Genomic DNA, 27,425 nt, shown 5'->3' on the forward strand with positions numbered 1-27,425 from the left:
ATTCCAAGTACCCCAGTCCATTAGTAAATCCATAAAAAAGTTTATCCAAAAGCTAAAAAGTGTGGAGTTAGACTAAATGGTAATTTCTGCCATTCCAACCCCCTGGTTTAAAGAGCTCAGAGATCATACAAGCTATAAGGGAGATAGTTTTGAACACTCTAAGTCATAAGCAGTGGGGTGTGTTACAATCGCTGCTGCGTTATACTTGTCACATTGATGGTGCCGCGTCAACTGGCCTGTCCTCGTCACTGCTTTCCAAAGAGCAGGCTTGTTCCTGGTGTTTAGTCCACACAAAGGCCACATTATAGGTCTCACCTCTTCTTCTTTGTCCTGTGTCCCTAGAAAACACTATCTATCAAGATCTTTCTGAACCTCAAGGCAACTCAGAAGCCTATGGTGACCGCTCAGCTCTGTGGCCAACTCTGGAGCAGTCAGGCCCGGCCCAGCTCGGCCCACAGCAGCCCGGCTCCTACCCAACAGGTGGCAATTCCGGGCAGATGGGTGTCCCAGTGCCTCTCTACTCGGTTCCTGAGACCCATCTTCTGGGGACCAGTGGCAGCGTGGCAGTGACAGGGGCTCCTGGAGGAACAGCCTGGGAGGAAGCCCAGCAGATACACCTGCCCCCTGGTAAGAGCTGCCAGCGAGCCTTGGGTGGGCAGGTGTGGAGGGGAGCAGGCAGAGGAGGGCAGTGCGGGAGCCAGTGTGAGGTGTGGGGTGGGAGCTTGTGAAGCCCTGGGTGGTGGGTGTGCATGTGATTGAGGGCTTCCGGGTGTCAGACCTGGGCTGGTAGCTTCGCGTTCATCTGAGGGAGACGGCTCTCTCCCATTCCAGCCCCGCTCTCTGCTGGGACAAACACAGCACAGCCTCCAGCAGCCACTGTGGCCCTCTCTTTGGATTCCATAGTTTCCAGGAGAGAGGCGGTAGAAGGCAAGACAGTGCCCCTGTGCCTCCAGCTGCAGTTTAGGCCAGGTCCTCTTTCTGAAGTCAGCTGTGCCAGGGGCTGCGGGCAGAGGCTCGTGCTTCTGTCCATCAGGTCTTGGACAACAGGGGCCGAGTGTGGGTGAGCACTGCTGAGTGATACCAAGGAAGTGCTGGAAGCCAAACAGAAGGGTCAGATCTTAGACCTTCTAAGACAAGGTCCCATCCAAGATGGGAGGCTCACACGTAGGGGAAGCCTGGGAGGATCCCTGTGATCCAGCCTGACGTGGCTCTCATTTCCAGGGTTCCCATGGAATGATCTTGGTTTGGGGAGGAGGTTGGGTGAGTGGCATGTTCTGGGGTGGCTGGAATTGAGAGGCTTGTGCAAATGGACCTCATATTTATTCTGATCCACTGGGGGCTATGTGCCCAGAGCTCCAGCCACTTGGCAATTAGGAAAGCTGACTGTGGATAGAAGGGAAAGACCCAAGTTCACATCCTGATTTCTCTTGTGTTTTGTGCCATAGGAGAGAACTCAGTGTCTCCAGAAACCCTCCAGCATCCTGATGGGCAGAAGGCTGTTTCCAGACCCCAGGTGAGAGGACAGAGTCCCCAGATGACAGCACCCACTCTGAGCTGTGGATTCCCTCCAGTTGCCCCAGTTGCTCAGCCACATGCAGGCACCTCCCTGTGCCCTGCACCAGCCCTTCCTTCCACATCGCCCCTTGTTTCTTTCTACACCAGGTCCTGAGAGGTGGAGAGGAGGCTCGTTCTTGTTCATTTCACTCCTGCCAACCTGTGTCTGTGGGGGCAGGACTGGGTTTACCTCTGGTCTCACACATCAGCCCCCTCCAATGCCCTCTTCTTACTGATGCACTGAACACTTGCTGTGCTCTGTGCCATCAGGGAAGACTCTTGATATTTCTATCTTCAACATTTTTACCTTGCTTTATTTCTGAAAAGGACCTATGGTAGCTGTATCTCTTCTCTTCAGGTCTTGGAGGTAACCATGTCTAGTTAATCATCTATTCAGCTGTTGAATGAATGAATCCCTCCACTAGTAACAGGCATTGCTGGTCCAGATTTAAGATTCTCTCTAGCTTTGCCTGGTTAAAAGTGATGTCATAGAACTATCTTGAGTAGTAACTAAGCTACAGACCTTAAAACATGTTTTTCGCCCTAAATTAGTGCTTTATTGTTATACAAAATCTGAAAAACAAAGAGAAAATGTCATAAAAGTGTCAAACAGCCATCACTCAGAATCTCATAGAGAAATAGTTTATTTTCTTCCTATATTTTTTCTATGTACACATTTCTCATGCTATCTAAAAGCAGAGCCTTCCTATGAAACCTTTTGTAAGTCTCAGTGATGTGAAGGGAAGAAGTAATTACCTCAGTACACATCTTGCTAACAATGCACAAAATGAATCAAGATGAAGCACAGATGCTCAGAGACACGGTTCAAAGCCACGTGAGATGCTGAGTGTAGATTCCAGTAAAGGAGCTTAGTGGAGCCAGTCTTGCTGCTTGGGATACAAGCTGCCTCTAAAATGGCTCCTATAAAACAAACGCTGAATGCTTTTTTCACTTTCTGACTTTTTTGGTAAAACTGAAAGTCCTCTTTGGATTTTTTTGGTTGTTTGTTAGTGAAAATAGGTACTAATGTCAGTCTTTGGTAAAAGCAAAGTTGTATGATACAAACGTTCAAAAAGTGAAGGAGACCATCTATATGGGTGTATATATAGATGTGTATATGTCAGTTTTCGTTCCAATCCCAAAGAAAGGCAATGGCAAAGAATGCTCAAACTACCGCACAATTGCACTCATCTCACACGCTAGTAAAGAAATGCTCAAAATTCTCCAAGCCAGGCTTCAGCAATACGCGAACTGTGAACTTCCTGGTATTCAAGCTGGTTTTAGAAAAGGCAGAGGAACCAGAGATCAAATTGCCAACATCTGCTAGATCATGGAAAAATCAAGAGAGTTCCAGAAAAACATCTATTTCTGCTTTATTGACTATGCCAAAGCCTTTGACTGTGTGGATCACAATAAACTGTAGAAAATTCTGAAAGAGATGGGAATACCTGACCACCTGATCTGCCTCTTGAGAAATTTGTATGGAGTTCAGGAAGCAACAGTTAGAACTGGACATGGAACAACAGACTGGTTCCAAATAGGAAAAGGAGTACGTCAAGGCTGTATATTGTCACCCTGTTTATTTAACTTATATGTAGAGTACATCATGAGAAATGCTGGACTGGAAGAAACACAGACTGGAATCAAGATTGCCGGGAGAAATATCAATAACCTCAGATATGCAGATGACATGACCCTTATGGCAGAAAGTGAAGAGGAACTCAAAAGCCTCTTGATGAAAGTGAAAGTGGAGAGTGAAAAAGTTGGCTTAAAGCTCAACATTCAGAAAACGAAGATCATGGCATCTGGTCCCATCACTTCATGGGAAATAGATGGGGAAACAGTGGAAACCGTATCAGACTTTATTTCTTTGGGCTCCAAAATCACTGCAGATGGTGATTGCAGCCATGAAATTAAAAGATGCTGACTCCTTGGAAGGAAAGTTATGAGCAACCTAGATAGCATATTCATAAGCAGAGACATTACTTTGCCAACAAAGGTTCATCTAGTCAAGGCTATGGTTTTCCCTGTGGTCATGTATGGTTGTAAGAGTTGGACTGTGAAGAAAGCTGAGTGCCGAAGAATTGGTGCTTTTGAACTGTGGTGTTGGAGAAGACTCTTGAGAGTCCCTTGGACTGCAAGGAGATCCAACCAGTCCATTCTGAAGGAGATCAGCCCTGGGATTTCTTTGGAAGGAATGATGCTAAAGCTGAGACTCCAGTACTTTGGCCACCTCATGCGAAGAGTTGACTCATTGGAAAAGACTCTGATGCTGGGAGGGATTGGGGGCAAGAGGAGAAGGGGGTGCCAGAGGATGAGATGGCTGGATGGCATCACTGACTTGATGGACGTGAGTCTGAGTGAACTCCCGGAGTTGGTGATGGACAGGGAGGCCTGGCGTGCTGCGATTCACGGGGTCGCAAAGAGTCGGACATGACTGAGCAACTGATCTGATCTGATGTGATCTGATGGGCTTCCCAGTGGTGCTAGTGCTAAAGAACATGCCTGCCAATGCAGGAGACATAAGAAATGCGTGTTTGATCACTGGGTTGGGAAGATCCCCAGGTTGGGAAGATGCCTGGAGGAGAGCATGGCAACCCACTCCAGTATTCTTGCCTGGAAAATTCAATGGACAGAGGAGCCTGGAAGGCTACAGTCCATAGGGTCGCAAAAATTCAGACATGACTGAAGCGACTTAGCCCACATGCATAAATGTGTATATATATACACATACATGTGTTTTTAAATGGTTGAGAACGTATGTAGATGAAGCTTTATTTTCTATTTTTAATACTATAAAATGAGATTTTCCATGTCATTCTTAAATATGATTTTTAGAATTGTGATAAATTCACATCATTGCTCATGCGTTTATTCATTCACAAATACGGAGATCCTGCAGTGTCCCTGGTCCTTTTATTGAGGCTAGGGATGTATAGGGAACTAGACAAAGCCTACCTTCATGGGGCTTCTGTTCAGTAGAGGCAACTGCAAATACACCACTGTACGCTTGAGGGATGTTCCTTTAGATGGTGTGGGAGGGAGTGCGTCTCTGAGCTCAGCATGGACGGTGGACATGAGCTAGGTGAGTATTCAGGGAACAAGTGTTCAAGGCAGAGGGCATAGCAAGAGCAAAGACCCTGTAATAAGATGACCTGGTACAACTGAGGGAGAGTATAGGCTGTATCTAGAGAGAGGGACGAGGGAACTCCGTGGTGGTCCAGTGGTTAGGACTTTGCACTTTCATTACTGAGGGCTTGGGGTCAGTCCCTGGTTGGGGAACTAAGATCCTGCAAGCTGTTCAGTGTGGTCAAAAAAGTTAAAAAAAAAAAAAAATTGAGGAGAGGGCTAAGAAGCCAGACCAGAGAGACAGAGAAAGGCAGGATCATAGAGGGCCTGGTAGACCCTGGAAGGAGCTTGGATTTTAATTCGTCTTTACTATTTTTTTAAACGCTTCAAGTGTCTCTCTCTTCCTTTTCTTTTCTACTCTTTCTCCTTACTCCTCCCTTTCCTTCCCTTCAATATGTAAAACACAGACATTCTAATGTATAAGCCCTTGTGTATTTCTTGAATTACTCAGTTAGGAGAGAAATTCCTAGAAGGAAAGTCAGACAGCTTGGGTTTGAATCCTTGCTCTGCCCTTAACTAGCTGTGTGACCTTATACAGGTTGCTTAACTTTGCTGTGTGTTAGTTTTCTCATTTGTTAAATGGGATGATAATAACAGTACCTACTAACAAGATAGTTGTAAGGATTAAATGACTCGCTGTATATAAAATGCTCAGAATACTACTTGGTACACAGTAAGTTCTATACTCATTAGAATAAAAAATGAAACTTTTTCTGTATTTGCCAAAGTGTTTTTTCTAAAGGTTATACCAATTATCTTTTTCTGAGAGTGCAAATTGTAAATACAACACAAAAAGACAAATACCATATGATTCCACTTATACAAGGCGCCTAGAATAGGCAAACTCATAGAGACAGAAAGCGTAGCGGTTCTCAGGGGCCAGAGGGAAGAAGGAAAAATGGGGAGTTAGTGTTAATGGGAACAGAGTTTCTGTTGAGGTTAATGAAAATTTCTGAAAATGGAAAGCGGTGATGGTTATGCAACATCATGAATATTCTAATACACTGAACTGTACACTTTAAGTGGTTAAATGTGTAAATTTTATGAAATGTATTGGGTTGGCCAAAACATTCATTTGGATTTTTCCATAAGATGTTACAGACAAACCTGAGCAAACCTTTTGGGCAACCCGATATATTCTACCACACACACAAAATTAATACAAAGGGATGTGGGTGTATTTTACTCCCCCCGGTACAGTTGCTCACAGTTCATCTTGAGCAAGTCAGCTAGGGAGTGAGGTATAGGATAAATTAGATTTGGTGGTTGTCACCTTCCCTGATTTTTGCTGTTAGGGGTTCCCTGAAGGGTGTTTCCTGGCTCTCTTCATCTCCAGTGGAAGCATTCCATGCCCCTGCTCCAGGCCTTGGCATAGTTCTGGAAACCCGATGCTCTTGGGGACTCGTAGCACAGTGGCCAAAACCCTGTAGGATTAAGGATAATCTGAAGATGGAGACTGGGCTCTGCTCTTGTCCTGAGACGTTCAGCAAGTTACTCCTCGTGGCAAAATTGTGGTTCCCCTTCAGTCATATTAGATCCTGTAAGGCTGCTGCTGCTGCTGCTGCTGCTAAGTCGCATCAGTCGTGTCCGACTCTGTGCGACCCCATAGATGGCAGCCTACCAGGCTCCCCCATCCCTGGGATTCTCCAGGCAAGAACACTGGAGTGGGTTTCCATTGCCTTTTCCAATGCATGAAAGTGAAGAGTGAAAGTGAAGTCGCTCAGTCGTGTCCGACTCTTAGTGACCCCATGGACTGCAGCCCACCAGGCTCCTCCGTCCATGTAAGGCTATCCCTGCTGATTTATCGAGCAGGTCAGGTGAGGGAGTACATGTAAATGTGCCTTTGTAACCTGTCAAGTGCTATAAAGATGTTACTTCTCTTTTCTCTAATTCCAGGTGCCACTGATTCCCAGAGCTCGAAGTATTTCCGAGAGTTCCACCATATCAGTCAAGGAGGATGAGGAGGAGTCCTCCGAGAAGGCAGATAAAAAATCTTCTCAAAATACCGTCCAGAGAGAAAAGCTCAGAAACGTGAAGGAGAACACAAAGGTGGAGGGGCCTTTTCTTCCAGATGGTGGTGCAGAGCTGGGGAGCTGGGGGGTCTTTTCTTCCAGATGGTGATGCAGTGCTGGGGAGCCGGGGTCTTGTGGAGTCCCCTCCTCTCCTGTCTCACCACCGTCACGGTGAGGGGGGGTTAATCTCCACCCTACAGACCACAGAACTCCCCCTCTTTTCCAGAGCTCAGGGTTTGGCTGGTTCAGCTGGTTCCGCTCAAAGCCCACCCACAACGCATCCCCCTCTGGAGATGAAGACTCATCCGACAGCCCGGACTCTGAGGTGCCCTCGGATGGAAGGTTGTGGGGGGCTGGGCAGGGAAGCTCCCTCTTCTGTGGCCCCTTCTGAGGAAGTTTCCTCAACTCCAGGAGGGCCTGGAGCTGGCCTCTCCACCCTGGTCTGGATGAAACTGGTTTTGTGATGGGAGGTTGTGGGAAACAGATTGGTCCAGTGAGGGGAGAGGCAGATGACAAAAGGCCTTAAAAGTTAGGATGTAGAATTTTAACTTTCGAGAGCCGGCAGTGACTTGGCTTATTGAGCAGAGGAGTGGTATAAAGAGGAGTGTGGTGGAGAGGAGGCCAGCCCTGGTTGAGGGTGGAGGCCGCCATGTGGGTGCTGCAGGAATGCAAGCAGGTAGCATGGACGTGTGGACCATCAGCGCCACCCTCCTTTCTCCACTAAGCAGGAGATGCCCAGGGCAGCGTCTCCACCTCAGCCCAGCCCAAGCCTCTCACTGACACCTTCCCCAGATCCCCAGTCTCTGCTGGGTGCCAGTGCCTTCTCCAGGGACACAGGTATGCGAACCTCCTATCCTCTGGGCCCGCTGTGGTCCTCTCAGCGGTTTCCAGGGTTTGGTGGGGAGCCTTCTGGGAGTGGGGACTCCTCTGTCCTGAGTAGTTGGAACACCCCCCAACTCATTGCTTCCTAGGTGGAGATGAAGTCCGAGGGTCAGCATCTGGTGCAGGGACAGCTGAGGGCCTGGGGAGTGGAGGCTTGTCGGGACCTGAGGTGAGCAGCCCACCTGTGTGTGGACTGAACTTTCATGGGGGCTGGAGGTGCTGCCCCATGAGGGCCTGACTTGTGGAGAGTATGGATAAAGCTTCTGTAGTAGTTTGCTAGGGCTGCCAGAACAAGGTGTCATAGACTGTGCCATTTAAACACCAGACGAGTATCTCCTCACAATTCTGGAGGCTGGAGAGCTGAGATGGAGGTGTCCACAGAGTAGGTTTCTCCTTGGCTTGTAGATGGCCATGTTCTCCCTGTTATGTGGTCTTTCCCTGGTGTGTGTCTATGTCCAAATTTCCCCTTCTTACAAGAACACCGGTCATAATGGGTTAGGGCCCACTCTAATCACCTTTTTTAAAAAAATTTAATTTCTATTGAGTATGGGGCTTCCCTGGTGGCTCAGATTGTAAAGAATCTGCCTGCAACGCAGGAGAGAAGGGTTTGGTCCCTGGGTCAGGAAGATCCCCTGGAGAAGGGAATGGCCAACCATTCCATTATTCTTGCCTGGATAGCTTTACAATGTTGTATTGGTTTCTGCTGTACAGCAATGTGAATCAGCCATAAGTATACCTATATCTGTTCTTTTTTTGGATTTCCTTCCTGTTTAGGTCACCATGGAGCACCAAATACAGTTCCCTGAGCTGTGCAGTAGTTAATCACCTCTTTAAAGACCCTGTCTCTGAATGCATTCTGAGGTCTCTGGGTTAGGACTTCAAGACAAGAAGTCTGGGGCAGGAACATGAGTTAGCCCACCACTGCTTCCTTATGTGATGTCTAGAGAGTGGCCTTGGGACTTCCCTGGGAGTCCAGTGGTTAAGACTCTGTGGTTCCAGTGCAGGGGGCACAGGTTCAATCCCTGGTTGAGGAACCAAGATCCCACATGTCACAAGGCACAGCCAAAAAGAAAAAAAAATGAAATGAAAAAAGGGAATGTCCTCTTTCCCTGACCCCAGTAGGAGCTAGAGTTCACCAGTATCCCTTGCAAGGATTGTGATAAAGCCTTGATGAATTATCCAGTATGGATTTCATGCCAGTTGCTAGGAAAACAATTTTATTTCTTGGGGCCTGGTTATGGCACTCTTGTATTTTAGGCTTTTCAAGGAATATGAGGTTACTTTTTATGATGCTATTAGTACATTTTTTGTGGCCTTTTCTTCTCACACAGTAGCACCTGAGCCTCTGCAAAGCTCCCTCAGGCTCCGGGGTGGCTGTGCCCACTGGAACTGTTTTTTTGCTCAGGATTCCCTGAGCTGTATCACATTTGCATCTTTCTTTTAAATTTTTTTTAAAAATTTATTTATTATTTGTTTATTTTGACTACGCTGGGTCTTTGCTGCTATGTGAGCTTTTCTCTAGTTGCAGTGAGTAGGGGCTCCTCTCTGGCTGCAGTGCATGGGCTTCTCATCGCAGTGGCTTCCCTTCTTGAAGAGCACAGGCTCTAGGCGTGTAGGGTCAGTCAATGTGGTGCATAGGCTTAGTTGCTGTGAAATCTTCCTGGAGCAGGGATGGAACCTGTGTCCCCTGCATTGGCAGGTGGGTTCCCATCCACTGCATCACCAGGGACTGCATCTCTTGACCAAAGTTGATTTTCAGGGGAGCCCCTGACAGTCTAGAATCCAGGAAGTGGTGACTAAGAGGATTTCCTATTATTTTCCATCACAGGGTGTTTCCACTGAGCTCTACGTCAATGCTGGTGTTCTGCTTCCCCCACCCTCTGTGAAAGGGAGTGTTCCTCTCTACAACCCATCTCAGGTTCCCCAGGTAAGGAGGTCCTGAGGGAGAGGGGTTCGGAGCATGGTTCTGAGTGAAGGAGACCCTGGTTTATAACTTACTGATAACAACTTACTATGCCTGAGTTCTTCAGCAATGACTAACCTCTGTAAGTCTCCGTTTCTGTATCTGTAAAATAGGGTTAGTAGTAACTACCTCACTGGATAGTTATGAGGATTAAATCAGGCAGTCTGAAAATGCTCAGTCAGTGTCACTATTATTAATATTGCTCTTGACCTTTCATAAGTCTTAAGACTCAAGAGAGACAATTTGTGTCGGTGTTAATTGTGTGGTTGCACCAGAGCAGTGTCCTGAGGGTGAGGGGATCATTGCAAACTTTGGTTGAAACTAAACTCCCTGCTTCTGCATGATCTGAGGCAGACTGCTTGCTCGGATGTGTTATTGGCTTCTCTTCTTCATAAAATCAAATTTCTTTCTCCTTATTTAAGAGGTAAAGGTGTTGTGTGAAAGTGAATAATGAGAATACCACATGGGAAGCCAAATGCTCCTGAAGGGTTCTAGACTTTCAGGATGCCTAAGCTCAATCCAGCCAGTCAGCCCTCAGCAGAGTCATGCTTGAGGTTATAACCTCGTGCTGTGCTTGTCTTTTTCCAGCTCTCCACGGTTACCAGCCTGACCCGGCCAAATCGCCTAGCTCAGCGCCGCTATCCAACCCAGTCATGATGAGAAGGACCACCCATCCCAGGCTGGTCTCCCTGAAGCACAACTGTTATGTTGTTCTTGTTTCTTAATTTCCCAGCCCCTCTGCCATATTTGGGCCCCAAAGAGGGTTGTGCTAGCCAGTTGCTTCCACTGGGTATGGAGGAAGCAAAGAGACAGGGTCTCCCAGGACGCAGCTCAGTTCAATCTCTTAAGATTAGCTTCACAGTGATGGTGGAAATGACTTTATCAGGTGGAAAAGCTGGGTATATCATCAGTCTGGAGGGGAGTGGAATGCCATGGTGGCAGCATTAAGGACGCGGCTGTAGATCCTTGGAAAAATCAGGGCTTAAGAATTCCTCTGCGGGAATCGAAGATAACAGCACTGGACTCTGCAGCAGCAATTACTGGGGGAGAGGCACTCAGAGCAATATTCTAGATTAACTTTGGCTCCTTCCACAGCCTTAGTTACAGACCAATTCATGGCTCGAGTTAGCAAAGGATTTTTGAATCTTGAAAACTCGATCATTGTTTCCTGTCATCATTCTCTCTTGGGTGACATTTCGGCAGTTTCCTTCTTGGTTTTGGTTTGTGCACATTTTTTTTTTTAATGTGGTTCAGATTAATTATATTTCTCTCACTTTCTTAGCTGGTCCTATTTTTTCACATTCTGGCATCTGGCTATCAAGTTAGATTGCTGTAGGCATCATATTGTCATGGTAACTACCGAACCTAATGATGCAAATGGATGGAACATCAGTGTAATAAAGGACGGAAAATGTTCCCTAAAAATTCACCCCTTGCATAAGAGGAGGATCGAGTGTCTGAGATTGTTAATACTTCCCTTCCTCCCTCAGGCCTTTGCAAATTGATGTTCAGAGGGTCAGAGGAGCCCGAGGGAGGAGGGGGCCCTCTCGGAAATTTCCATTTCTCCTTTCATACCCCCAATAGGAATGACTCTTGCTGTTTGTCAGATTTGTTGAAAATCGCTCCTCACAAAGAACATTTCTTTGCATGTGTAATTGTACATACAGGTTTTGTACTTTAATGTACTACAGTTCTGATGTTGATAGCGATTAAACCAGATAATTTTATAGCAGTTGCTTGTCTCTGGCTGATTTTTGCAGAGGGAGAGTACACACTGCGTGGTCTCTTCCCTGAGGTCTTTCTAATAATGGTTTCATTGGGTGATAAGGTGCAGACAGCTGGAAGAAGCCCTTAATTAATGAAGAATCTAGGGACTGATCCTCTTAACTTGTCTACCATTATTTTTACAATTAAAAAAAAAAAAGAACAAACCCGCCTCTCATGAAAATTAGTTACTCCGTTACCTAAATGTTGCACATTCTGTCCTCTAAGAAGTTTGTTCATCTCTCAGATTAAATTAGGAAATGTCTGTTAAGTGTTTTGCATCTAGAAGGCCGTCAGTGAGTGCTGTTCCTTGTCTTCCTGAAGACCGCAGCCCCTTCAGTTTGGTGTGCTGACACCCAGTGGCAGAACAGTGTCAGTCATTTGTGAGTTTCAGAGGCACCAAATTGTTGAGACTTGATTCCTGGCTCATCCACAGTTCACCTTGTAATCTTGGACAGGGTTATCTAATTGTTCTTGTCTTCAATTCCCTCTTCTATAAAATGAGGATACTAATTACTATTGCAATTATTATAATTACAATAGTAATTATAATAGTACTACCACATAGGACCCTGGAGGAGGGCATGGCAACCCACTCCAGTATTCTTCCTTGGAGAATCTCCATGGACTCCAGGCTCCAGGAGAGGAGCCTGGCAGCCTGCAGTCCATGGGGTCAAAAAGAGCTGGACATGACTAAGCACATGAGGCATCACATACGGCAGAAGAATTGAGTCAATCTCTTAAAAAAGTACCTAGTACATGCTACACATTATATGTGTGTGTTTCTAAAAAATTATCAGTGTACAATCTAATAAGTAAAATCGCCTTAATCTTGTTGCCTACCAGATTAAACTGGATTTTTATTCACTTAAAAATTTTACTGAAGTATAGTTGATTTACAGTGTTGTGTTAATTTCTAGTGTACAGCAGAGTGATTCAGGTATATATATGTGTGTGTGTTTATACACACACCTGCTTTTTCATCTTCTTTTCTGTATAGTTTATCACAGGATATTGAATTCCCTGTGCTGTACAGTAGGGCCTTGTTGTCTATCCCTTCTCTGTATGATAGCTTGCATCTGCTAATCCCAAATTTCTAATCCATTTCTCCCCTCCCCCCTCCCCTTGGCAATCACAAGTCTGTTCTCTAGGTTTGTGAGTCTGTTTCTCTTTCATAGATAAGTTCATTTGTGTTATATTTAAATTCCACACATCAGTGATATCATATGGTATTTCTTTTTCTGATTTACTTCACTTAGTATGATAATCTCTAGGTCCATCCATGTTGTTCCAAGTGGCATTATTTTGTTCTTTTTTATGGCTGAATCATATTCCATTGTATATATGTACCACGTCTTCCTTATTCATTCATTTAGGTTGTTTCTATGTCTTGCTATTGTCAATAGTGAACACTGGGGTGCATGAATCTTTTTGAATTATAGTTTTCTTTGGATATATGCCCAGGATTGCAGGATCATATGGCAACTCTATTTCTAGTTTTTTGAGGAACCTCTATACTGTTTTCCGTAGTGGCTGCATCAACTTACATTCCCATCGACAGTGTAGGAGGATTCCCTTTTCTCCACACCCTTTCTAGTTTTGGTTGTTTGTAGGATTTTTAATGGTGGCCGTGCTGACCTGTATGAAGGTGATACCTCATTGTAGTTTTGATTTGCATTTCTTTAATAATTAGTGATGTTGAGAATCTTTTCATGTGCCTGTAGGCCATCTGTATGAGATTTTTCCTTCTTGATGCAGATATGTAATGGGAAGAATAAATTAAAATTAGTTTTCAATAGGTGTTCTTATGACGAAGCTGGTTTCTCTCCATGCACCCCGGCTGCAACCAATGTTAGGCCATGTGGCTTAGTGCCCCCAGGAACAATGACACAGGGGAAGTCCTATCTCATAAAAAGAAACACTGTAGAGGAAGAGAGTGAGGACCTAAGAGGAAGGCAAAGATGCCTGTGTTTTTTCACTTCTGCCTCCTGTTGGGATTTATTCATGGAAAACCAGTGACTACAGTGTCAACAAAGTAGGCCTTGAGCTTAGTTACTTTCCAGGCAAAGGAAGTAGTGCGTGCAGCAGCGGACACATTTTCTGAGGGGAAGATCAGAGGGTTTTATGCAGTGGAAAGGGAGGAGGCCGTGGCACTTATGCTAATTCATGTTTGGAAGCTTGTACTCCAGCAAAGTCAGAATGCATCCATTCATTGGTGTGTGGTTGGTTAAAACAAGTCCTGCTGTTCATTGGTAAGGAAGGAACCCTCAGTTGAGTGCAGTAAGGGTCTGATGAACTGGGGTCACTCAGAGGTCTTAGTAGTTTATCAGCTGTTATTAGTGGTGGTGATGGTGGTGAGGTTGCTAAAGGTCATGATTGTTTTAGAGCTCTAGCAGTTAAAACCAGTTGTGAAACAAAGCAAAGGCAACTGTAAGAACAAGATATTTTTTCCCTCCTATATAGATAAAAGCTTGGGGATATAGAACAGGCTGTGCTAGAAATATGCTGCCAGGAACAGGGAGCCTGAGAACACTGGGGCTTGTGGCCTGTTTCCTCACCTATAGCTCCTGGGAGGCTGCAGGCCTCTGCAGGCCAAGGAGAAGCTGGCTTTCGCTTGGGAGCTGTAGCATCCTGGCCTTGGGGATGACCATGGTCTGAGGCAGAGCCTCCGGGTCCCTGCAACCTGGTGCCCATGGGACTCTTGGAGGCAATGATTGTGCAGCAAAGGTCACAAGGGACCCGTTGTGCCCCAGCAGATGCCAAGTCAGGACTGGATCAGACCAGCCACCTGCAGGGAGAAGGGCTGGCTGTGTCAGCCGCAGACCTTCTTTTTCATTTTGGAGAGAAGAAATAAACAGATCTTTCTCTCTTTTAAAAAAAGACTTACCCAAAGACACTCTTTAAAAGGGAAGAGACTGAGATATTATTAATTGGCAAGTTTGTTTTTGCCCCACACTCCTCAATGGGGTGTGAACTTGGAGGAAGAATAGTTGTAGGAAATAAAGGCGCTACATTTTCCTTAAAAAACAGAGTGGTAATGTGCAAATTTGCAATCCTGCTATATACATATAATTTAATATTTATATGGAAACATTTAAACCTAATGTTCAGTAATTTGGAAGAGAATAAACCGTTAAATTCCATTTAAGTGTCTTTATCACATATCACCATTCCTGCCTTCTGTCTAATCCACTTATGTGGCTATAAAACTGCAAACAAGCCTTGCTTCCTCAGTCACCTATACAGCCTCCTCTTTCGCCCTAACTTAAGCTTCAGGTTGTTCAGGATCAAAGCCTCTGCTAGCTTTTTTTTTTCACCCTAGAAATCACCTTTCTCTTTGGTTTCTTCCTCTGAGCTACCAAGAATAGCAGAAGACTGCCTCCACCTCTTTACTAAAATCAGAATATTTTCTTCCCAAGAGAAAATATGTAAAACACTCCTGAGCTTGGAAAGAATAATAGGTGTGTAGTTTGGGTCTCTCCACTCACAGGGGTTTTTTTGTCACTTTCTCCACCAAGAGAGTGAAATGGAAGTGGCCTTTTCCCCTCTTGTTTTTGCCATCTTAAGCTGGAAATTGCATATGGTGTGGTCTGAATATAACAGGATGTTAGGTACTTTGCTGAGTTTGCCTCAAACACGACCCCCAACAGTGCCTTCTCTCATGAGGTACTTAATCCAGGTACCATTCATTCAGATCCTTCAGAAGTGATTTCTTAATGAGATTTAAAGTTATTTTGAATGAGGATTTAGAGCATGTTCAACAATTTTCATTGCAGTCCCACTTAGTAGAGGAGTCTGCTTCCCATACTCTTTCTTTTCATGTATATCTCTAGGTAATGGTACTTCACAGGAACTAGGTCAATAGCAGCGTAACTCAAACTTGACTGACCCATGCAAACTGCTTGTTATTTTAATGTGAGATGCTTTTCTGGTCTTTATCCAACTTAGAGCCGATTCAGTGTCCCATTTTTAAAGAATCTCTAGAGAGGAGGATTCCATGGCTTCTCTTGAGGTTTCAGTGTAGAGTTTCACACTCTCAAACATTAAGAAGGTATTCCTAGTACTTTATACCCAAATTGCTCATGTGGCTCTTTAAGACTCTCAGCTGGTCCTCAGCGGAGATGGAAAACAGCTGCTCACCACCACCTGTGCTTGGAACTCTTCCACGCTTTGGAAGCCCATTAAATCATGTCTCAGCTTGTGAAATGAAGGCTCACAAAAAGGGTTTTTTTTGACCAGAGTTGGGGATTAAATCCGCTAAATGTTTGGAATCTTTTGGTAGCTATGATGACCAGACATTCTGCATTGCAATAACAATAGACATGTATTTATTGAGTACTTATGTAATAGGAGTGGAGTGAGCATGCAGCCGTTGGTCTGTAATTCTTATCAGGAGACCTTGAGCGTGGCCAACAGTCAGCCTCCCAGTGGTCCTTGTGGCAGAGAGTGCAGATTAAGGCCTTCTTCCCGGGGCCCTCTAGGCCCTCCAGCCTCTGGGCCGGTGGATGAGCTGGGCAGCCTGGGGACAGGCTGAGGGCGGGGTCTTGAAGAGCTCCAGAGTCCTCACCGTGGCTGGGCACAGGCCTGGAAGCAGCAGCGAACGCAAACCCACAGTCCATGGAGGCCTCAGCAAGTGGAGTGTACGGACACAGCCTTTAAGGTAACAGCTTTAACCGGTTTCTCTCCAAGTTTCAAAAGTTGGTCCAGCTTAGATCAATTGTCACCTGGGAAGTGGCCAGAGGTCAGGGTTAAGTTGTAAGGACATTGTACTTCAGAGTATCTCTCTGGTTGGGGCTGTTCTCAAAGAGGGGCCATTGTGAGCTGGTATTTGCTACAACGTGTATTCCTATTGGTTCTATACAAAGGATTCTCTCCAGTTCAGATGAAAAGCCTGAGGTGCCAGCTGGGCCCTGGGCATCTGGCTCCCACAGTGATGGTGGCTGGGCAGGGTCTGGGGACCTGGCCCTGAGGGTCCTGCCAGTTCACCACCCATCTTCAGCCAGGCCTGGGCACTGGCGGGAGGACCAAGACTGGTGCTGGACGAATTCTCCTGGGTGGATAAGTGGCCCATGCAGGGACCCCTCCTTGTAGCTAAGGCCTGGACCTCAAACCCTGACATTTTGATATTGTTTGGCCTCACTGTGGGTCAGGCACAGTTACTTGCATTTGATAACACTTTGTGTCAGACACTATGCCATACACTCTGTGTGTGTGTATGTATGTGCTTAGTCATGTCCTGTATAGTAGTATTGCAACGCTTTATTAATGGGGAACCTGAAAACTCAAGAGAGAGTTTAAGCAATTTGTCCAAGGTCACTTGGCTCGTAAGGATGGAGCTGGGATTAGACTCCAGGTAGTCTGGCCTCAGAATCTGGGCTTTGAGCTACATTGTCCCTGGACATATATACATTTATTTGTTCACTTATTCATCAAATATTAATTGAATGATGTGTCAGACATTGTATTGCTTTCCCATCAAGAGGGTCTTCTCTCTAAAAATACTCATAGTCTAGTGAGGGAGACAGACACATGAACACAGAAATTGCTGCTTAATGTCAGAACAGTTGTACTTAAAAATATATTCAAAAAACTTAATTACCTTGATATCTTTAATAATAAGGAGTTTCATCTATTTATATAATTTAAGAGCTAATATAATATGTAACATGTTCAAATGGTACCATCTATTGTCGGTTAAGATCAGGGTGAAGTTTACTGCTAGTAGGTAGAATAGTAAATTCAAACTTTTGGGCTCAAGTGTAAAGTGGCATTAAGCTGCAGGGGGCGAGCATGAAGCCTGAAGGAACAAGGGTCGTGGTGCACTATGATGACAAGGACAGGGAACAGTGGCATCGGAAAGGAGGATGGTCTGATTTAGATGTGCCAGACTGCCATCACAGAACACCTGCTTGCTTCCTCCTGCCTTTTCCAGGATCCTGAAGCTGAAACAGACCGACTATTGCAGTGGAACTCTCTTAGGGAAGGGTCCAAGGTGAGGAGTGCATGTGATGTGTGTGTGTGTCTCTTTTTACCTTTTTTTCTAGACTTTTATTTCCTTGTCACAGTTGCTGCCTATCTGGAAGACAGCCCCTCCTTTAAGCATCTTCCAAGTGGCTGATAGTATGTAGATATTCATGGACTCCTATTTACCAGAATAGGATATGACAGATCCTAGGTCAATAAATCCAGACTTAGGGCTATAAAACTGTAGCTAGGATGTTATGTTCCCCCAGTGTGGCTTCTTAGAAATCTGGACTTTTAAAAAACTTGTCTCTGAGTTCTAAAAGTCCATTTTGGAACATAGAGGATGATGATCACTGTTTATTTTTCACTGTCCTTGTGTTCTACAATCATGATTTGAGATCACAAGGAGATCTCATTGTCCTGGAGTAGACATAATCTGAGTTGAGGGCTATAAGAATTTATTTCTAATACTTCTCTGAATATTTGGATGAATACTCATGAATTGAGAACAAATCAGAGCCTTACACGTGTGACTTCTTTATGTAATTTTTCAGCTGCTTTTCCTTGAAGACAACAACATACCAGCCCCAACCTCACAGATGGTGTTAGTCATCCTGATAATGCACCTCAGTTAATATCTCAAGTCAGGATCCAGCTACACTTACTTGCTTTGTGCAACAGGTACTTGAACAACAAGCTGTAGATACATTGATGTTTGCTAAATCAAATTAGTTTTTAAATGTACTGGAGTGGCTTGCTATTTGAAGGTAATTGATGTTAAAACCCTAAAATAAAAAAAATGGTTTGCAAAGAAAATGTTCACTTCAAATGAATCACTCAGTTTATAGAGGCTGACTTTGTGGTCTTGGGGGAAGATACCACAGTAAGAGAAGACTTCCAGTTCTAGGCTCACATCTCCCACTAGCTAAACTGGTGATTTTAAGTAAATTAATTGAATCTCTCAGTGTCCCCAAACTTCTCAGCTAAAAACTTGGATTTGCTCATTCAACAAATAAATTAGGACCTCTCATGGAATGGATGGGCTTCCCTTGTGGCTCAGTCAGTAAATAATCTGCCTGCAGTGCAGGAGACCCAGGTTTGATCCCTGGGTCAGGAAGATTCCCTGGAGAAGGAAATGGCAATCCACTCCAATATTGTTGGAAAATCTCATGGACAGAAGAGCCTGGTGGGCTGCAGTCCATTGGGTCTCAAAGAGTCGGGCACGACTGGGCGGCTGACACTTACTTACTTACACTTATGGAATGGATAGGTGAAAAAAAGGACTAGCTCAAAGAGCTCATGGATGGGATGGGAAACCAAGTGAACAAGTATATTTCAAGGTAGCGATTGCTCCAGGAGGTAGCAGTGTGCTGCCGAGGGCCCTGATACTGCCTGCCAGGGAAGGAGGTGACTGGAAGGTTCTCGAGGGGGTAACTATCGATGCAAAGACCATGGACTGGAGAGGTTAGTCAGTTTTCCTGTGTGTAGTGTTCAGTCACTCGGTCATGCTCGACTCTTTGCGACCCCATGGACTGCAGCCCATCAGGCCCCTCTGTCCATGGGATTTTCCAGGCAAGAATACTGGAGTGGGTGGCCACTTTCTCCTCCAGTGATTGAACTTGCAACTTGTGCATCACCTGCATTGGCAGGCGGATGCTTTACCACTAGTGCCGCCTGGGAAGCCTTTAATTAAAGTTTTGATTTCCAGGCTGATGGTCTTTTCCTTTGACTATGAGAACGTAATTTAAAATACAAAGCTGTTTTATTAGTACATCGAGAGTGTGTCTGTAGTAATAAAAACATCAATAATAATAACTAAGATTTTGTGCTAGGTGTTGTTACTTGAGTTCATATGTTTACATTCATTAAATTCTCTTAACATAAAGGAAGCAGGTATTTGGAAGAAATTAAACATGGAGTTCAAATAACTTGGACAGCACTGCACAGCTAACGATGGAGCTCAGAAAGCTAGGTGCTGGGTGCTTCATGTATGTTGTCTTATTTAATCATTAAGATAACTCAAAGCAGGTGGCTTTATTTAGCCTCACTTCACACTTGAGAAAATGCGGGCACAGAGAATTTAGGTAACTTTCCCAAGATCACACAGTATTTTGGGGTGGGGGGCGGGGATTTGAACCTATGCAGTCTGGCCCCAGAGCCTAGACCCTTACCTTCTGTTCACTTAGTTTAAAGTGGTTGAATCTGTCCTGCAAACTTGAGCAGGACCACTGAACGTTATCCCCAGTCTGACACTTCTGTCTCATCAAGGGTGAATCTCTGTTCCTCTGTTTTCCATCTGTAACTGAGGAACACTACTCATGATCTTAAGTGTTTAGGCATATGTCTGTTTTTTTCATTACACTTGTGACTTTACAGGGCCAGGGCTAATACAACTTACCTTTATATTTCCAGAACCTTTCATAGTGCCTATGTCTAATAAGGGCTCAGTATTCAAAGTAGACCTGAATGAATATTTCCTCGTTATGAGTACTTGAAAACTGTAAGAAAATATTTACAAATTATTTCTGGCCTAGAGGTTGCCATGAAGGATCATCCTATTGTTAGAATTTGACCCATCTCCGGGAAGATCCCCTGGAGAAGAGAAAGGCTACCCACACCAGTGTTCTTTCCTGGAGAATCCTACGAACAGAGGAGCCTGGCAGGCTACAGTCCGTGGGGTCCAAAGAGTTGGACACAACTGAGCGACTAACACTCACTGCATCTTTTGGAGTCGAGACGGGTCTCAGTACATAGGAAACACTCAAAAAAAAAAAATCCATAAATAAATGATAGCTTAGTAAGGGAGGCAAGGGGTGCAAATCAGAATTATCACAACTTTTGGGAAACTGTCCGTGGAAGAGGTGATAGAGATCGCTGGGAGGGGGAGCCCAGGCTCCTTGCAGAGACTCCCAGCAGACAGCCTTCATGGCAGCTGATGGAAGGGAGGTACCTGGTTGAGGTCAAGGCGCGTGGTATTCTGCACTGACAGCTCCTCATTTGACCCTCAGGGGTGCTTATTTCTGGCAGAAGCATTATTTGGTTTTAGAAGGCACTTCACCCCCTTTACAACCTGTGTAATTGCTATTGGAATGCTTTGCCCTGGTAGTGTCTTAATTAGGTCAAATTTTATACCAAGGGCTTTACCTTAATGCTACATTTGCAATTCTAAGACCCCACCCCTACTCTTGGCACTGCCAGGAAACACTCACATTTTCTAGATGTGGCAACATCCTGACCCTGAGCTTGTTTTTGCATTCTTGCATGCAAATGCAGCATGGGGTTGGGAGGGGGCGCGGAGGGTGGGTAGGTGGGACGGGAGCCAGGCGAAAGGAGATGTGTGTGTCAGGAGAATCAACTAAATGCTTCTAGAAGGGAAAGCCCATTTCTAAGTTGCCCTGCTCCAAGTGCTGCCTGGATGGAGATTGTTTGGATAATTGCAGGATCTGAGGCTGTTCATGTTTAGTTAAATTATATAGTCTTGCTCTCTGTGGGTTTTACAAAAAGCCACCTTTTTATTATCTGCCTTTCATCAAGCAGAACACACCCCTAGAGTTACACCCTTCCTCTCCCCTCCACGCCACACCAATAATGAGAAGGAAGCCATCTGCCAAGAAAACAAACACAATATAAAAATTACACAAATACATAATCCCCAACCCAGAAGGGAAGGAGCAGCTGCCACCTGGTCCAAACAGAAAACAGCTTAATATTTATACAGAAGAGAGGGTCCCCCAACAGGCCATAATTCCTCTGTGGGGTGGGGGCAGATGAGGGGAAGTCAGGGATGGGAATCACCTCCAAGGTCTGGGTCTAAGTAGGGACACGCTGGGAATCAGTTCATTAAGCTCAGTGTTGCTGTCCCCTGTACAGGGTGCATTCAGGCAGCACCTGGGGAGGCCACCAATCTGTCACTGGAAAGGAATTGGAGGGGGGAGAAAGGAGGTAATTGGAAATGAGGATCGCTGGGGACTTTTCCTCCAGCAGGAAGTGTCGCTAGAGAAATATGGAGCAGGGCCATCCCCAAGGTAAGGTAAACGCGGGGCTTTTACCCTTGGCCTTGGGGAGCGGTGCCTGGGAGAGATGAAAATCTCTGCCATCACATTTCAGACTAGCCTCTTTCCTTACTCCCGATGTGCTCCCGGGTTGGGGGAGAATTTTACTCCCCTCGCCTGAGAAGTGCACTTTCCAACATTTCAGTCAACTCAGGGCTTGCACTGATTTATATATAACTTGTATCTAATTCCTTAATCAAATGCTCTCTGACTGAATAGAAATGCAGTTATTAGAAACTGTGCAGTTGCATGCAAGCAAGGCAATCTTCCGTTTTATTGATAAATCAGAATGTTGAGACAATGCTGACAGTTCTTTCTAAGGAAGAGGCAGTTTACAGAGCTGTGTAAATCAGAAGTGCCCTTAAACTGTGGTTGGGGAGACATGATATGGCAAAATGTCTACCAATAAAGTGGAGGATTACAGCAAATTACCCAGTTTATACATGCAGGCGAAGCTTCGTTTCTCGTGCCATGTTTGAGCACCAGTAAAGCTTGCAAATGTGATGGGAGCCACTATTTCTGCCTCTGTGCAGCTGTTTATCAGCAGCTTTTTAACACATTTTCACATATTAATGAGGTGGCATAGCAGTTCCAGAATTAGAACAGTGGGATGTATCTTTGTCCGCCTTATCTGAAGATATGCCTGCTGTCAGCATCACTGCCAGGGTGTGTACCACGGAAGATGGAAGTTTCGGAGGATGAAGCGGGTGCATGTAACCTCTGCTTCCCTGTGCCTCCAACCCCCTCTTCTCTGATTGTACCTACATTGGCCCTGGCACTGCTGTTTTCGGGTCTTGCTGCACTTTGCAGCTCTATCTTTTTGTTTCATTTTTTAAATTTAATTGAAGTATGATGATCATATTACATTAGTTTCCGGTAGAAAGCAGAGATTCAATATTTTCATAATTATAAAATGATCACCATGATCAGTCTAGTTACCACCTGTCACCATACAAAGTTATTTTAATATTATTGAGTGTATTCCCCATGCAGTACATTTACATCCCTGTAACTTATTTATTTTATAACTTGAAGGCCATACCTCTTAATCTCCTTCACCTGTTTTACTCATCTTCACGCCCCCTCAACCATGGCAATCACCGGTTTGTGCTCTGTAAGTCTGCTCCTGTTATATTCTGTTTTCTTTTTTAGATTCCACATACAAGTGAAATCAGATGGTATCAATATTTATCTTTTTCCATGTGATTTAATTTACTTAGCAAAAGGCCATCTAGGTCCATCCAGGCTCTTGCAAATGGCGAGACTTCATTCTTTTTTATGATGAGTGATATTCCATTGCATAACTATCTATATCCTGTGTGCTTTATCCAGTCTATTGATACTTAGGTTGCTTTCAAATATTGGCTATTGTAAATAATGGTGTGATGAATATTGTTTCGTGATGGCTTGAAAATTCTTCTTTGCTTCTCCATTTTCTAAAATAATCCCTAATGTTTAGTCAGTGGTGGTGGTGGTGGTTTAGTCTCTAAGGCATGTCTGACTTTTGTGGCCCCATGAACTGTAGCCCACCGGTTTCTCTGTCCATGGGATTTCCCAGGCAAGAATACTGGAGTGGGTAGCCATTTCCTTCTCCAGGGGATCTTCCCCACCCAGGGATCAAACCCACGTTTCTGGCATTGCAGGCAGCCTCCTGTGTTGCCGGCAGATTCTTTATCACCTAGCCACCAGGGCGGCCCTGTTTAGTAGGTACTCCGTAAATAATGAACAAATGAATGAGCGGGTTGGTGGATGGATGAAAGTCTTTGTTTTCTCAGAGACTAACCTCTGCAGGCAGCCTACCTGTCATGGTTTCAAGGAGCAAAACAGGTGTGAGGCGTGGTTTTCCTTGAATTTGCCTACAAATAGTAAAGTGGCAAATGAGATCTCCGAACTAAGAGCCATCAGAGAATTTACAGAGCATTTAACCTGGAGATTTCCAAACACAGCTGGAGCCAGAACACTGCAAACTTTTCACCAGTTTTGTTGGCCTTTACTTGGCAAAACAAAAAGATGCTAAGCCCCCGCATTTTGGGAGGATGAAGAGGGGAAGTTTAATTAGTCTGTGAGATCCCAAAATCTCGAGCCATGGTTTAACTTATCTCTGTCTTGAAAAAAAAATTCACTGAAACCACCCTATTGTTTTTTATTTATTATTTTTTAAATTGAAGATAATTGCTTTACAGAATTTTGTTGTTTTCTGTCAAACATCAACATGAATCAGCCATAGATGTACATATGTCCCCTCTCTTTTAAACCTCCCTCCCATCTCCCTCCCCATCCTACCCCTCTAGGTAGATACAGAGCCCCTGTTTGAGTTCCCTGAGACATACAGAAAATTTCCATTGGCTATCTATTTTACATACGGTAATATAAGTTTCCATGTTACTCTCTCCATACATCTCACCTTCTCCTCCCCTCTTCCCAGGCCCATAGGTCTGTTCTCTATGTCTATTTCTCAATTGCTGCCTTGCAAATAAATTCATCAGTACCATCTTTGTAGATTACATATGTATTAATGTTTTTTTTTATTTTTTATTTTTTAAATTTTATTTTTAAATTTTACATAATTGTATTAGTTTTGCCAAATATCAAAATGAATCCACCACAGGTTAGTATATGGTCTTTATCTTACTCTTTCTGACTTACTTCACTCTGTATAATAGGCTCTAGTTTCATCCACCTCATTAGAACTGACTCAGTTGTGTTTCTTTTTATGGCTGAGTAATATTCCATTTGGAGAGGGCAATGGCACCCCACTCCAGTACTCTTGCCTGGAAAATCCCATGGGTGGAGGAGCCTGGTAAGCTGCAATCCATGGGGTTGTGAAGAGTCGGACACGACTGAGCGACTTCACTTTCACTTTTCACTTTCCTGCATTGGAGAAGGAAATGGCAACCCACTCCAGTGTTCTTGCCTGGAGAATCCGAGGGACAGGGGAGCCTGGTGGGCTGCCTCCTATGGGTTGGCACAGAGTCGGACACAACTGAAGTGATTTAGCAGCAGCAATATTCCATTGTGTATATGTACCACAACTTATATTTCTATTCATCTAGTAGTGGACATGTTCAAGCTGGTTTTAGAAAAGGCAGAGGAACCAGAGATCAAATTGCCAACATCTGCTGGATCATAGAAAAAGCAAGAGAGTTCCAGAAAAACATCTATTTCTGCTTTATTGACTATGCCAAAGCCTTTGACTGTGTGGATCACAATAAACTGGAAAATTCTGAAAGAGATGGGAATACCAGACCACCTGATCTGCCTCTTGAGAAACCTGTATGCAGGTCAGGAAGCAACAGTTAGAACTGGACATGGAACAACAGACTGGTTCCAAATAGGAAAAGGAGTTCGTCAAGGCTGTATATTGTCACCCTGTTTATTTAACTTATATGCAGAGTACATCATGAGAAACGCTGGACTGGAAGAAACACAAACTGGAATCAAGATTGCTGGGAGAAATATCAATAACCTCAGATATGCAGATGGCACCACCCTTATGGCAGAAAGTGAAGAGGAACTCAAAAGCCTCTTGATGAAAGTGAAAGTGGAGAGTGAAAAAGTTGGCTTAAAGCTCAACATTCAGAAAATGAACATCATGGCATCTGGTCCCACCACTTCATGGGAAATAGATGGGGAAACAGTGGAAACAGTGTCAGACTTTATTTTTCTGGGCTCCAAAATCACTGGAGATGGTGACTGCAGCCATGAAATTAAAAGACGCTTACTCCTTGGAAGGAAAGTTATGACCAACCTAGATAGCATATTCAAAAGCAGAGACATTACTTTGCCAACAAAGGTTCATCTAGTCAAGGCTATGGTTTTTCCTGTAGTCATGTATGGATGTGAGAGTTGGACTGTGAAGAAGGCTGAGTGCCGAAGAATTGACGCTTTTGAACTGTGGTGCTGGAGAAGACTCCTGAGAGTCCCTTGGACTGCAAGGAGATCCAACCAGTCCATTCTGAAGGAGATCAGCCCTGGGATTTCTTTTGAAAGAATGATGCTAAAGCTGAAACTCCAGTACTTTGGCCACCTCATGCCAAGAGTTGACTCATTGGAAAAGACTCTGATGCTGGGAGGGATTGGGGGCAGGAGGAGAAGGGGATGACAGAGGATGAGATGGCTGGATGGCATCACTGACTGGATGGACATGAGTCTGAGTGAACTCTGGGAGTTGGTGATGGACAGGGAGGCCTGGCGTGCTGCGATTCATGGGGTCGCAAAGAGTCAGACACGACTGAGCGACTGATCTGATCTGAGGCTGCTTCCATGTTCTAGCTATTGTAAATAGTGCTACAATAAACATTGGGATACATGTGTCATTTTCAATTTTGGTTTCCTCAGGGTATATATCTAGGAGTGGGATTGCTGGGTCATATGGTAGTGAAACCACCCTATTGGTTTTAAGTGAGACACTGGCCTGCTTAAAAGAATTAGCTCATTTCAGCAAATGATAAGCTGCCTGAAGCCCTGCAGGCTCCTCTCTGTCTTGACTCTTCAGAGCAGGGGTCCAGGCTGGGCCACATGAGTCATGCAGGGATGCCATCACTAGGCGACAGGAGACTTTTTACATCCAGGTCAGTCCCTGTAACAGGAGCACAGAAGCCAACACACTGATTTCTAATACATTTCCTTCTGCTCCAGACGTAGTTGCTGTCTCTTTATGTGGAACATATATGTGTTTCAATCATGTAAATACATGTAAATTTTGAGCTACAAGAATTCTGGTTGGTATGAAAAAAAAAAGACTCTGCACAGACACATCTGCTCAATCACATCTCCTTTATCTGAATCCCTGGAGCTCATACTGTCTATGCCACACAGCACAACAGCCCTTCGTTTTTACATTGTCTTCTGTGCTGTTTATTATTCACAATCTTATCTCTCCTAAAGAATGGAAACACTCTATTTGAATCCTGTTATTCATTGATAAACTTTTTTTTGTCAACAGTCTTCTTTTTGGAAGTGTTGGCTGCTCACAGTTCTACATACGTTGGAGAGATCAGAGATTCTGTCAACCTGGTTTCCAGCCCTGGCCCTGTGACTGATGGATGACAAGTGTACCAGTGAGAACTGAAACTCGCAGCACCTGGATCCCTGTCGCTAAGAGGGAAGAACAGTACTGACCTACCTCGTGCAGTGAAGTGTCATATGCATTAACTGTCTAATGATGCTAAAGCTCTTTGAGCATGTAAACGTGGAACATTATCATTATGGTTAATACTAGTCTCCAGGTTGTAAGTTTTTTCTTTCCTCAAAGAGAAGCAGAAAGATTATTTAAAGAAATACTGAATAGAAGGCTACAGTTTGTTCTTAAGTCATGATTGACTTTGATCAGAATGGTGTAAACAGTGAGTATGCGGTCTTGAAGTCCTTAAGATAATTATTTCTACTTCAGGGCATGAAGACTTCTCTTTTTCCTCCTCCCATCAAGGGAAAAAGAAAGAAAGAAAAAACTTGGAAAGCTAATGCTCTTAAAATATAAGATGATTTGTCAGGTCTGGAAATAGTGTTTCCTAAAACCCTTGCTACAAAAGAGGCCCAACTGAGTAGACAGAGCTGGACTCAGTCTTAAACATCTTGCTATGGAAAGACTCAGAAGCAGGAGAGGTTGCAATGAGTTTTTAAAGCCCCTCCAGTTATTTTTTAATTCTAGAATTTCAAGAGAGAAAGGATTCTTGGAGATCCAATATCCTTGTCCAGTGCCCTTTCCACTTGCACTGGTGAATCCCCAGTGGTATGTCTCCAGCCGCTGTTGTAACAAGTTGCCACACACTTAATGGCTTAAACCAACATGAATTTATTATCTTGCAGTTCTGGAGCTCTCAAGCCTGAAAAGAGTCTTAGGGACTAAACTTAAGGCGTTAGCAGGGTTGGTTCCTTCTGGAGGATCCGGGGGAGACTCTTCCTTGCCTCTCTCAGCTCTGGTGGCTGCCCACATTTCTTGACTTGTGGCCACATCACAACAATGTCCACTTCCATCATCACATGGCCTTCTCCTCTTCTCTAGCGGTAATCTCCCTCTTCCTCCCTCTTATGATGGGCCTTTTGATTACACTGGACCCACTTGGATAATCCAGGATAATCTCTCCATCTCAAGATCCAGGCCAA

The 27,425-nt window shown here is 44.5% G+C and overlaps 1 protein-coding gene and 1 long non-coding RNA gene across 9 annotated transcripts in view; both read left to right on the forward strand.

Annotated features, from left to right (window-relative positions):
• Positions 1 to 11,272, forward strand: part of SEC16B (SEC16 homolog B, endoplasmic reticulum export factor) — a 65,554-nt gene extending 54,282 nt beyond the window's left edge. For 7 of the 8 annotated variants that reach the window (XM_044942794.2, XM_044942797.2, XM_006072272.4 and 4 more), the window contains 8 exons: positions 343 to 627; positions 1,446 to 1,513; positions 6,580 to 6,732; positions 6,922 to 7,020; positions 7,424 to 7,532; positions 7,667 to 7,746; positions 9,406 to 9,504; positions 10,129 to 11,272. In XM_044942794.2, the coding sequence (XP_044798729.2) occupies positions 343 to 627; positions 1,446 to 1,513; positions 6,580 to 6,732; positions 6,922 to 7,020; positions 7,424 to 7,532; positions 7,667 to 7,746; positions 9,406 to 9,504; positions 10,129 to 10,197 (962 nt within the window). In that variant the 3' untranslated portion in view covers positions 10,198 to 11,272. Of the gene's footprint in view, positions 1 to 342; positions 628 to 1,445; positions 1,514 to 6,579; positions 6,733 to 6,921; positions 7,021 to 7,423; positions 7,533 to 7,666; positions 7,747 to 9,405; positions 9,505 to 10,128 lie in introns of those variants that run through there. The other variant, XR_006551084.2, reaches the window with a different exon arrangement.
• Positions 11,273 to 12,779: 1,507 nt separating this feature from the next.
• Positions 12,780 to 26,540, forward strand: LOC102402231. Its single transcript, XR_328762.4, has 4 exons — positions 12,780 to 15,964; positions 17,237 to 17,296; positions 17,823 to 17,949; positions 26,266 to 26,540. It is a non-coding gene; the product is annotated as an uncharacterized LOC102402231 (long non-coding RNA).
• Positions 26,541 to 27,425: the final 885 nt, after the last annotated feature.

The sequence above is a fragment of the Bubalus bubalis genome, chromosome 5 (genome assembly GCF_019923935.1).
Source record: "Bubalus bubalis isolate 160015118507 breed Murrah chromosome 5, NDDB_SH_1, whole genome shotgun sequence".
Lineage (NCBI taxonomy): Eukaryota > Metazoa > Chordata > Mammalia > Artiodactyla > Bovidae > Bubalus > Bubalus bubalis.